The 13199-nt window shown below is 41.4% G+C and overlaps 1 protein-coding gene across 9 annotated transcripts in view; it reads left to right on the forward strand.

Annotated features, from left to right (window-relative positions):
* Positions 1-13199, forward strand: part of rai14 (retinoic acid induced 14) — a 285215-nt gene that overhangs the window by 212903 nt on the left and 59113 nt on the right. For all 9 annotated transcript variants that reach the window (XM_060854012.1, XM_060854509.1, XM_060854434.1 and 6 more), the window contains one exon: positions 12540-12646. In XM_060854012.1, the coding sequence (XP_060709995.1) occupies positions 12540-12646 (107 nt within the window). The remainder of the gene's footprint in view (positions 1-12539; positions 12647-13199) is intronic.

Consider the following 13199-nt stretch of genomic DNA (forward strand, 5'->3'; position numbering starts at 1 on the left):
GAGATGCTTTATGCCCCACGTAGAATTTCTCCCCCAAATTAATTTAAATAGCTCATTCATTGTGCCTCATGATATACATTGAATACAACAGGGTTATACACACGAATATGGATAGAACTTAGTTCATTCAAATGATTTTTCCTTTAAGAACATATTTGTTGATTATAACAAGATGTTAAATGTTTGTTCACAATGATCCATTTAACAGTGCATGATGTCAATTTAGCTAGTCAATTCATGGATTGCACACATGTATAATTTATTTTTATAGACTAACCCTAATTTATTTAATTTTCAAAGAAAATTGAGCAAAGTTTCTCCTTTGACTTGTTGTCCAAGGCAACTGAAAAACATTCCCCATAATATTTGTGTGCCTTGACGTTTCCACTATTCCACCCAAGCTAGTTGCTTTCTGTCAATGACATTTACAGTCTCATTTAAAGCTGTTAATGCTTGCCAATGTCTTCCATTGCATTGCCTGTCTACTGTGTTATAAACAGGCACAAAACTGAGCTTGCAAATGTTTAGGAATTATTGGAGTAGTTAAAATGAAAAGATGGTCACTGGAAAGTTATTCAGAAGAATAACCTCATGATAAAACCTTTAAATACTTTTGTCTTCAGGGTAATAGGTCAAGGAAATTTAACTCCATGTATACATGCCTTGTATTTTAATTCAAATCAGACTGACACATACAGTACTTAAGATTCGTAACATGTGCATATTTCAAAATATTTCTGTCCCTATTTGAAATGGGTGTATGGCCGATGAATTGACATATTTTGCAGTTAAGCTTTTAGAAATGCATGCCATATTGCTAAAATGATCACAGCTTGAATTGACTTATTGATTTTAAAAAATGCATATGGGGCTTCTATTTAAATGATCTGTGAGACACCAAATATTTAAATACTGCATTTCACATGATACATGGTTCTTCCTAAGCTTATTTGGATCTTAGACATACAATGGTGTGACTAAGCTCGTCTGGTTCTAATATACACCCTTTAAAAAAAGGCAGTTGAGTATTCATTCACATGGAATGTTCACATTAAACAGCCACAAAATTTCTTGTTGTATGTGTAAATAAGCTCCACAAAATCTCCATTGAAGAGAAAGCCTTCCTCTTCAGTTCAAAATATTTTTTGGTCCTTGGTTCCAAGGGGAATTTTAGTCTTTTTGGTTCGATCTTTTGGTTTAAAAGCAAAACCTGCACCATTTGAATGTCTATAGATCTGCTTTACAGCTAATTTGTTTGAGGTTTCTATTTTGGACCTTTGCAAACCTCACATGAATATTATAGCAGCTGCCAGTTTCTTTATAGGATATATAAGGCAGGAACAGGATACTGATTGTGGATGATCAGCCATGATCATAATGAATAGTGGTGCTAGCTCGAAGGGCCGAATAGCCTACTCCTGCACCTATTGTCTATTTCATATTGTTAAAAAATCTGAGATAATTCAATCTGTGCAATAGACATTCTTTTGCATTCGTGAAAAATAACAATCTTTTATTGTAAAGTTGGATGAATTGTTATCAGGCCTTTTGTTTAGAGTCATAGAGATGTACAGCATGGAAACAGATCCTTCGGTCCAACCCGTCCATGCCGACCAGATATCCCAACCAATCTGGTCCTACCTGCCAGCATCCGGTCCATATCCGTCCAAACTCTTCCTATTCATATACCCATCCAAATGCCTCTTAAGTGTTGCAATTGTACCAGCCTCCACCACTTCCTCTGGCAGCTCATTCCATACACATACCATCCTCTGTATGAAAAAGTTGCCCCGTAAATCTCTTTTATATCTTTCCCCTCTCACCCTAAACCTATGTCCTCTAGTTCTGGACACCCCCACCACAGGGAAAAGACTTTGTCTATTTATCCTATCCATGCCCCTCATAATTTTGTAAACCTCTATAAGGTTACCCCTCAGCCTCTGACACTCCAGGGAAAACAGTCCCAGCCTCTTCAGCCTTTCTGTATAGCTCAAATCCTCCAACCCTGGCAACATCCTTGTAAATCTTTTCTGAACCCTTTCAAGTTTCACAACATCTTTCTTGATAGGAAGGAGACCAGAATTGCACGCAATATTCCAACTACGGCTTAACCAATGTCCTGTACAGCCGCAACGTGACCTCCCAACTCCTGTACTCAATACTCTGACCAATAAATGAAAGCATACCAAACGCCTTCTTCACTATCCTATTTACCTGCGACTCCACTTTCAAGGAGCTGTGAACCTGCATTCTAAGATCTCTTTGTTCAGCAACACTGCCTAGCACTTTACCATTAAGTGTATAAGTCCTGCTAAGATTTGCTTTCCCAAATTGCAGCACCTCACATTTATCTGAATTAAACTCCATCTGCCACTTCTCAGCCCATTGGACCATCTGGTCAAAATCCTGTTGTAATCTGAGGTAACCCTCTTCGCTGTCCACTACACCTCCAATGTTGGTGTCATCTGCAGACTTACTAACTGTACCTCTTATGCTCGCATCCAAATCATTTATATAAATGATAAAAAGTAGAGGACCCAGCACCGCTCCTTGTGGCACTCCACTGGTCACAGGCCCCCAATCTGAAAAACAACCCTCCACCACCATCCTCTGTCTTCTATCTTTGAGCCAGTTCTGTATCCAGATGGCTAGTTCTCCCTGTATTCCATGAGATCTAACCTTGCTAATCAGTCTCCCATGGGGAACCTTGCCGAATGCCTTACTGAAGCCCATGTAGATCACGTCAATTGCTCTGCCCTCATCAATCCTCTCTGTTACTTCTTCGAAGAAACTATACATTTCTATACATTGTATGACTCCATGATGAGAATGAGAGATTCTCTCATTTATAATGTGTTCAGACCTGTAAAGAAATTTTAATTTTACGATCAAATTATGAATACAATACGTCGCAGAATAGAACAAAAAGAGAGAGAATCTTAGTTCAAGCAACATAATCGTAGAATTTTCCTTTTGGTGGAAATGAAAGATTGTAAGGAGAAACCGGACAACTACAGACCTGTGAGTCTGACTTCGGTTGTGAGTAAGTTGTTGCTGGTGATTATAAAAGATAGGATTTATGGACATTTAGAGAGGTAAAAATTGATTAGGGACAGTCAACATGGTTTTGTGTGAGGAAAATCTTGTCTCGTAAACCTGGTTGAGTTTTTTGAGGAAGTTACCAAAAAGATTGATGATGGCAGAACAGTAGATGTTGTTTATTTTGATTTTAGTAAAGACTTTGACAAGGTTCCACATGGTAGACTAATAAGTAAGGTTAGGTCACATGGGATTTATGGTGAGCTTGCCAGCTGGATACATCATTGGTTTAAGAGCAGGACACAGAGAAATGCTGGAGGGTTGCTTTTCAGACAGGAGGCCTGTGACCAGTGGTGGTCCAAAGGGATCGGTTCTGGGTCCTCTTCTGTTTGTCATTTATGTAAATGACTTGGATGAGAATATAGAAGGCTTGGTTAATAGGTTTGCAGGTGACAGCAAAAGTGGTGGCATAGTAGAGAGTGAAGTAGGTTTTCTAAGATTACAAAGGGATCTTAATCAAATGGGTCAGTTTGCTGAAAAATGGCAGATGGAGTTCAATCTGGGAAAATGTGAGGTATTGCATTTTGGTACAACAAACAAGGATAGGGCATATACAGTTAATGGTAGGTACTGTTAATGAACAGAGGGACCTAGCGGTGCAGGTCCATAATTCTTCAAAGTTTGTGTCACGTATAGACAGGATGGTTAACAAGACATTTGGGACGCTTGCCTTCACTGCTCAGTCCTTTGAGTATCGGAGTTGGGTCATAATGTTGAGGTTGTACAGGACATTGATGAGGCCTCTTCTGGAATAATGTGTCTAGTTCTGGTCAGCAGTTATAGGAAGGATATTATCAAGTTGGAGAAGGTTCAGAAGAGATTTATCAGGATGTTGCGAGGTATGGAAGGTTTGAGTTATGAAGAAAGGCTGGACAGACTGGGATTCTTTCACTGGAGCATAGGATTTTGAGAGACGACCTGATAGAAGTTTATAAAATAATGAGAGATATAGAGATAGTTGATGGTAGTTGGCTTTGCCCTAAGATGGGGAATTTCAAGATGGGGAGCACTTTTTTAAGGTGAGAAGAGAAAGATTTAAGAAAGACATGAGGCAATGTATTTTACACAGAGGATGGTTCATATGTGGAGTGAACTTCCTGAGGAAGTGGTGGATGTGGGTACAATTACAACGTTTAAAAGACATGGGGATGGATGCTTGAATAGGAAAAGTTTGGAGGGATGTGGGTCAGGATTAGGCAGCTGGGGCTAGTTTAGTTTGCAATTATGTTTAGCATGGCCTGGTTGGACCAAAGGGTCTGTTTCCATGCAGCATGACTCTGAGAAATAGCAAGGGAAATAAGTCATTTGTCTAAGTCCCTAAACAGTAACCACAAAGTAGGAGAGATTATTCAAGAAGAAATGTTGTGTGTGTGAGATATATGGACAGCACTAACTACTGGGTGATTTTAATTTTTGCATAAACTGGAAAGATCAGACTGGTAATAGTAACCTTGATAAGTTCACAGAAGTTTTTGAGTTAGTCTCTTGTAGAATGCAGACTGTACTAGACTTGGTATTGTATAACCTGACAGGACCAATTAATGGCAGCACAGGAAAGGTGCCTTGGGTAGCAGTGATCACAATGTGATTGAATGATATTTCCAGCTTGGAAGAAGAGTGGGTCTGACAACATTTTCAACTTAAAAAGGAGCAGGAAAACTGAGCGAACTGAAGTTAACTGCAACATTCACTGAGAAGAAAGATCAATTGTTGTGGTTCTGCTCGCCGAGCTGGAAGTTTTTGCTGCAAACGTTTTGTTCCCTGGCTAGGGAACATCATCTGTGCGGTCCTGATGACGTCCTGATGACGACAGAATTCTTGGACGTCATCAGGAAGACACACATAGACAAAGAGGAAACCATGGTATCATTCGACGTGACGGCACTGTTCACTTCAATTGACAAAACCCTAGCCAGAGAAACAATAGCCAACCTACTGGACATACATAACAGAACACAGGAGGCCGAACCTATCAACAAAGACGGCATACTTAAACTACTGGACCTGTGCCTCACCACACACTTTACATTCAACAATGAGATATACGAACAAATCAACGGAACACCCATGGGATCACCAATCTCGGGACTCATAGCAGAGGCAGTTATGCAAAGATTAGAACATACAGCCATACCACAAATCCAACCCAAACTCTGGATCAGATATGTTGATGACACCTTTGTAATCATCAAAAACACAGATATAGAAAAAACACACAGAATCATCAATGCCACACTCACAGGAATCCGATTTACACGAGAAGAAGAAAAGGATAGCCAACTCCCATTCCTAGACGTGTTAGTAGAGAGAACACCCAACGGAGAATTCACCACAAGGATACACAGGAAACCAACACACACAGACCAAGTCTTAAACTATGAAAGTAACCACCCCAACACACACAAACGAAGCTGCATCAGGACACTATTCAAAAGGGCCACAACACACTGCAGTACACCAGAACTACGAAAAGAGGAAGAGGAACATCTATACAAGGTATTCGCCAAAAACGGATACCCACTCAACTTTATCACCAGATGCCTAAGAGATAGACCACGGAACGAGGACATGCCACAACCAAAAGGACTAGCCACTCTACCATACGTCAGGAGTGTCTCAGAACTGACAGCCAGACTACCGCGACCCTTAGGACTCATAACAGCACACAAGCCAACATCCACGCTCAGACAACAACTCACTAGAACAAAGGACCCAATACCCAGCATGAGCCAAACTAACGTAGTTTACAAAATACCATGCAAGGACTGCACAAAACACTATATAGGACAAACAGGAAGACAGCTAACAATCCGCATCCACGAACATCAGCTAGCCACAAAACGACACGACCAGCTATCTCTAGTAGCCATACACTCAGACAACCAGCAACATGAATTTGACTGGGAAAACACCACTATCATAGGACAAGCCAGACAGAGAACAGCCAGAGAATTCCTAGAAGCATGGCATTCATCCCCAAACTCCATCAATAGACACATTGACCTGGACACCATATACAAACCACTACAGCTGAAACTGACACCCGGAAACGGCAAGAACATCCATCAACAGACACATCGACCTGGACCCCAGATACAAATCACTGCAGCTGAAACTGACACCCGGAAGCGGCAAGAACAAACCAATATAAATACCGGAAGAAACATCAAAGCAGCGCTTCACACGAGGCTCCCATCGCACTGATGATGTTCCCTAGCCAGGGAACAAAACGTTTGCAGCAAAAACTTCCAGCTCGGCGAGCAGAACCACAACAACGGATACCCGAGCTACAAATCTTCAATCAGATTTTAGAAAGATCAATAGAGAAGCGATGGCAGATATTTATAGGGTTATTTGAGAATACACAGTTAAAGAGGGCATTGATGCAATCGGATCTGGAATACTGTGTACAATTTCAGTCTCCTTATTTCAGGAAGGATGTAAATGTGTTAGAGGCTGTTCAGTGGAGTTTACTGGATTAATACCTGGAATGCGGGAGTTGTCTAATGAGGAAAGATTAGACAGGCTTGGTTTGCTTTCACTGGAGTTCAAAAGAGCAAGGGATGATTTGATTAAAGCTTTTATGGCCTTGAATGGTCCTGACAAATGGCCATGGAAAGGATGTTTACTCTTGTGAGCAGTGAGGTGATGTGGTTCTAAGATTGGTGGTTGTCCTTTCAGGGCAAAACTGGAGAGATTTTTTTTTCTCTGAAGAAGGTTGTCCGACCTCCGGATTGTCTGCCTCACAAGGTGGTGGAGTTGGGCTCACTGAATATTTTTAAGTTGGAGGCATGGAGTTAAAGGGAACTAAGACTCCATGCCTCCATGGATGGATGGGAATGTGGAATTTGGAACATAGACAGATCAGCCATGATCTTATTGAATGATGAGCAGGCTTGAAGGCTTGTGGGAGCCGGTGGGTTGTAAAATTGTCAGTGTCAAGTCGGTCGTCATTAATGGAGATACATTTTTTACAAACACACCGACTCCCACAGCTACCTAGAATACACCTCTTCCCACCCTACCTCCTGCAAAAATGCAATCCCGTATTCCCAATTCCTACGTCTCCACCGTATCTGCTCCCAGGAGGACCAGTTCCACACAGAACACACCAGATGGCGTCCTTCTTTATAGATCGCAATTTCCCTTCTCACGTGGTTGAAGATGCCCTCCAATGCATCTTGTCCACATCCCGCACCACCGCTCTCAAACCCCACCCCTCCAACCGTAACAGAATCCCCTGGTGCTCACCTTCCACCCTACCAACCTTCGCATAAACCACATCATCTGCCGACATTTCTGCCACCTCCAAACAGACCGCACCACCAGGGATATATTTCCCTCCCCACCCCTTCCCGCATACCACAAAGACTGTTCCCTCCGTGACTACCTGGTCAGGTCCACGCCCCCCTACAACCCACCCTCCCGTCCTGGCACCGTCCCCTGCCACCGCAGGAATTGCAAAACCTGCGCCCTCACCTCTATCCAAGGCCCTAAAGGACCCTTCCACATCCATCAGAGGTTCACCTACACATCCACCAATATCATTTATGGTATCCGCTGCTCCCGATATGCTCTCCTCCACAATGTGGGGAACGGGACGCCTCCCAGCAGAGTACTTTAGGGAACATCTCTGGAATACCCGCAGCAATCAACCACACCTCCCTGTGGCTCAACATTTCAACTCCCCCTCACACTCTGCCCGAGGACATGGAGGTCCTGGGCCTCCTTCACTGCCGCTCCCTCACCACCCAACACCTGGAAGAAGAACGCCTTATCTTCCGCCTCGGAACACGTCAACCCCAGGGCATCAATGTGGACTTCACCAGTTTCCTCATTTCCCCTTCCCCAACCTCACCCCAGTTCCAACCTTCCAGCTCAGCACTGTCCCCATGATCTGTCCTACCTACCAATCTCCTTTCTCACCTATCCGCTTCACCCTCCTCTCTGACCTATCACCTCCATCCCCACCCCCATTCACCTATTGTACTCTTTGCAACCTTCTCCCCAACCCTGCCCACCCTCCCTCCTCCCCCACCCCCCACCACCACCACCACCATGTCTCCACCCTGGAGGCTTCCTGCCTCTATTCCTAATGAAGGGCTTTTGCCCGAAATGTCAATTTTCCTGCTCCTTGGATGCTGCCTGACCTGCTGTGTTTTTCCAGCACCACTCTGATCTAAACTCTGGTTTCCAACATCTGCAATCCTCACTTTTGCTCAGTTCATAGTTATATTGTAGTCAAGCCCTTTGCTACAGAATAACAAACAATGATCTGGCTAATTCTTTTGTGAGTCATTTGCGAATTGGAAAGTACCTCATTTCTTTACATTAACAGCAGGAGAGAAAATTAAGAACACTGTATCCTTATTGTAAAATTAACTCTAAATGTACCTTGCTGACAATGTTTCCCAGATTGATCATAAGACCACAATAAATAGGAACAGGAGTAGGCCATTCAGCCCACTGAACCTGTTCTGCTTTTCAATACAATCATGGCTGATAAGGCATTTCTTATGTCCACTGCCCTGCGTTTGTCCTGTAACCTTTGATTCCTCTACTGATCCAAAAATGTATCTATTTTTCAGCCTTAAATAGACAAAATGACACACACACACACACACACACACACACACACACACACACACACACACACACACACACACACACACACACACACACACACACATTCCAAAGATGCTCAACCTACTGAGAGGATAAATTCCTCCTCATCTCAGTCTTAAATTGATGCCCTTTATTCTGAGATTATACCCTATGCTGCCAGACTCTTCCATGAGGGGAAACCTCTCTCAGCATTTACCTTCTCAAGCCCCTTAAGCATCTTATGTCCTCTCATTCTTCTAAAACCCAGTGAGCAGAGTCCCAACCTGTTTAGCATTTGCTCCTAAGACAATCCCTGCATATTAGGGATCATCCTCGAAAGTCTGTTACAGGTGACACTGTTATGATTTCACTGGAGACCAGGTATGTTTTCAGTTTTGATTTAGAATTTGAAGACTTAGGTATGTACTGAAGGAATGTAGCCAGCAAGTCAAGAACCTGAACTATAATAACTATGCTCTATCTTAAACATTCTATTTTGAACACAGTTACTTAGACTCTATATTGATCATCATAATTCCACTCTTTCTTCTCATCTCATTCCTGCCCAGAATTGGTTATATATGAGAGGTTTGCCTCAGTTAGTAGAGTTTTTTACAGATTACATGAGTTTTAACATATTTAGGCAGAATTTTAATCAAACTTTTCTAATAGAGGTGTTTCCTTCATTCCATCTTATTGCAAACTCAGACAAAGTTAGCTAATTGAACAGCAAATTGCCCCTTGGAACATACTTGCCCCAACAATTAACTTATCACTCTCTTTTCTAGAGTCTTCTTCCAGGCAACTTTGTAACGTAATAATTTAATGAAACTCAGTTGTGTTTTTTCTTTGCCAGGCATCAGATCCTCGTTTTTAATAGGGGCCATTGGCTCAGAATAAAATGTTGACGTCTTATTGCAAAAGCAACTGGTCCATCACACCACTTAAATTTTTTCAGCAGATTTTAAGAAAGGCGATATTTTGACAATCAATCTTTAAATGCCCATTTGTTGCTCTAAATATAACTACATTTTGTATAAGCATGATTAATCTTTTTGAACAATGAACAACTTTGGAATCTTTTGATCAACTAATCTTCTATTTTTATGGTGGAAAACATGAGATGTCATGCATTTTCGGTCAGTTTTAAAATATTAAATTCGAATGTTTTCTCAATCAAGTGAAACTTTATGCTTCTCAAACTGAACTCATTAGATTGATCTAAAAGCCTTACAAGACTACTTTGGCATATAGCTGTGCCAACTAATCTAATGTAGAAGACTGATTGTCCAAAAAAAATCAATTTTATTTAAACATTTAAAAGCTCTGTTTTGGCATGAGCATGTAGAACAATGTAAACTTGAGGTGAAGAGAATTCACTCTGGATTTATATTCATTCCTAATGGTGAATGGCAAAGAAGATTCACGACTGAAACTTAACCAGAACTGGGCTGCATTATTAAAGAAAATGGCCTGGTTTTTCAGAAGGTCATTCTTGCATCATAGAAAATGCAAGGTGGCACTTTGTAAAATCCTTAACATAGCAGACTCCGTGGCAGTTACCTGGAAAATTGAAGATTCTGGTGAGCAATCTTCCCCTGTCTTGAATCCTCCAAAAGCATCCAGTTAAATTTGAGAACTCAGAGTTCTGCTGTCTCAGTAATTATCCAGAAGAAGTTAGACAAAATGAAAATCTAGTCTAATTTCTGGTTCCAAGAGCAAAGGGGTTATATGGATCTGTGTAATATGCTCAGAGCTGGACTGCAATGTGCAGTTCTGGTCACCACATTACAGGAAGTATGTGATTACACTGGAGGCAGTCAGCAGAAGATTTATTAGGATACTGCTGGGGCTGAAGAGCATGAGCTGTGAGGAAAGATTGGATTGCTTGGAGCAGCACAGATTGAGATGGGACGTGATGAAGAGTTATGACGTTAGTAAGAGCATAGGATGCATAGCAAGTCCCTTTTACCCATCAGTTGAAAGGTCGGTAGCCAGGAGGTATAGACTTGAGGTAAGAGACAGAAGGCTAAGAGGGGAGTTAAGAAATTATTTCATCCAGAGGGCATTGGAATCAGGAACGCACTGCCTGAAAGGGAGGTTGAATCAGAAACACTCAACATTTAAGCAATATTTAACTGTTCATGTGGCAAGAGCTGGACAGTGAGATTAGTGTAGTCGGATCTTTGTGGACTGGTATGAACATGCTGGGCCAAATGGTGTCCTTCTGTTTTGTAAATGTCTGACTCTTTAATTTTATATATATATAGTTGGAAACCTGTGTTCCAGAACTAGATGTTTCATTCTTCATGTGCATTGACACTAACATAGCCATGAGCTAAACAGAGGTATAGGCTGGTGAAGTAATTGGGAAATAAGCTTGCAGATGGTTTATATTGCATTGAAGTGAGGTTATTCACTTTTATCATAAAATAGAAAAGCAGCAAGTTTTAAAAGACTGTGTGAAATGTGTAAATGATGCCCAAAGAAACTTGTGTGCTTGTACAAGGATTGCAGCAAGTCAGCATGCAGATAGAAAAAGCCAATAGGAAGGCACATTGGCAAGCTTGTGAAGGGGTTAGGGCACAGAAATAATGAAGTATTGTTACAATTGTACAGTGTTTTAGTTTTGGTCTCCACGTTTAAGAACAATGTGCTTATACTAGGGATCATTCAGCAAAGGTTCACTATGGGCAGCATGGTGGCACAGAGCCAGAGACCTGGGTTCAATTCCCGCCTCAGGCGACTGTCTGTGTGGAGTTTGCACATTCTCCCCGTGTCTGTGTGGGTTTCCTCTGGGTGCTACGGTTTCCTCCCACAGTCCAAAAATGTGCAGGTCTGGTGAATTGGCCTTGCTTAATTGCCCGTAGTGTTAGGCGCATTAGTCAGAGGGAAATGGGTCTGGGTGGGTTACTGTTCGGAGGGTCGGTGTGGACTTGTTGGGCCGAAGGGCCTATTTCCACACTGTAACTAATCTAATCTAAATCAAACCTTCAATGATGAGAGCCTCAGCAAATTAAATCTACATTATCTGAAATTCCGAACAATGAGAAGAAGTTTAATAAGCCAGGCATTGAGAGATCATTTTGGGTGGTAGGGGAATCTAAAACATGAGAGGGGATCTTATTATTTAGGATTAGACAAAGCAGTTGCCTCAAATGGTTGTGAATCTTTAGAATGCTCTACCCTGGGAATAGTATGTGCTCCATCAACGAATATGTTTAAGGATGAAATGGACAGGCTTATGGTGACGATGGGCTGAAGAGACTCTTCTACATTTTATGATTCCATGGTGATTTGGGGAGTGGGCAGACAAATGGAGTTCAAGTCCAAGATCAACTATGATAGGACAGAATGGCAGAGCAGACTCAATAGACCATACGGTTTATTTGCATTTCTTTTATTCTAGTGACCAGTTACCATTCTCTTCCCAGTCACCACCAAAGGCATAAAGACATTAAGTGACACCCATTCATCATACGCACCACATTAATGCTAGGACCAAATTCTATCAGATGCGCTCAACTCGATATTTTCTCAGCTGCAATGCATATATAGGTGCAGTAACTGCTTACCAGGTAACAGGTGAGAGCCACTGTCTTAACATCAAGACAACATTTGATTGAGCGTGACACTAAAAATCACTAAGAAATTCATCAACTCAGCATAATACTGGTGATTGAACCGGGGAATATCCTGGTTAATTTGCCACAACCTAGCAAAAATCCATTTTACTTAAAGTTAAAACCTGAACTGGGTAATGATCTTACCTGTACATAGAGCCAATATCTGAAGTTCATTTTCTCTGAAGCTGTCCATTTTATTTGGAATTCTAGGAAGGTTTTACACCATTGATCCAGGCTGCACAGAACAACCATGCTGAGGTGTGTCATTACCTGATTGACCAAGGGGCAGAGATTGATGCAAGAGACAAGAACGGCAGGTAATGGTGCATTATTTCAAAGGTTTTGTTCTATTAAATTATTACACAGTTTTGAAGATTTAGCTTCAGAAATATTCGGTAAAAATTTTGCTTTACTTTTTGTCTTGTTCCCCTGAAAACAGTAAATTATATGTTCGCCACAGGAGGCAATTGTGTTTAATTGTATTTATAGAAATTAAATTCATTTTGTGATAGCTGATATAATTTTGTTGGGTGAGCCTTGCTAAAATTTTCATGCTGTAGATCAACTTATGATGGTCTGGGAGAATAATTGGCAACATGCATCACTGAATTTTCACAAAGCAGGCAGCAAATCAATGCAATGAGACAGTGAGGGTACTGAATTGAGCGATTCAAGATCGGGATATAGACAGACTCTAACCTCACATTTTTAAGGTGTTGGCTGAACTGAGATGTCACCTTTTTTTATAAAACCTTAAGTTATCTTGAAAATGTGACGTAAAAGAACTCCTGACATTTACATATTAGTGAACCAAAACCTGCAACCCATTCTAAAAGATGGAAGACTTAACAACAATGTAGGTTTGTTCAA

Source organism: Hemiscyllium ocellatum, chromosome 1, assembly GCF_020745735.1.
Source record: "Hemiscyllium ocellatum isolate sHemOce1 chromosome 1, sHemOce1.pat.X.cur, whole genome shotgun sequence".
Classification (NCBI taxonomy): Eukaryota; Metazoa; Chordata; class Chondrichthyes; order Orectolobiformes; family Hemiscylliidae; genus Hemiscyllium; species Hemiscyllium ocellatum.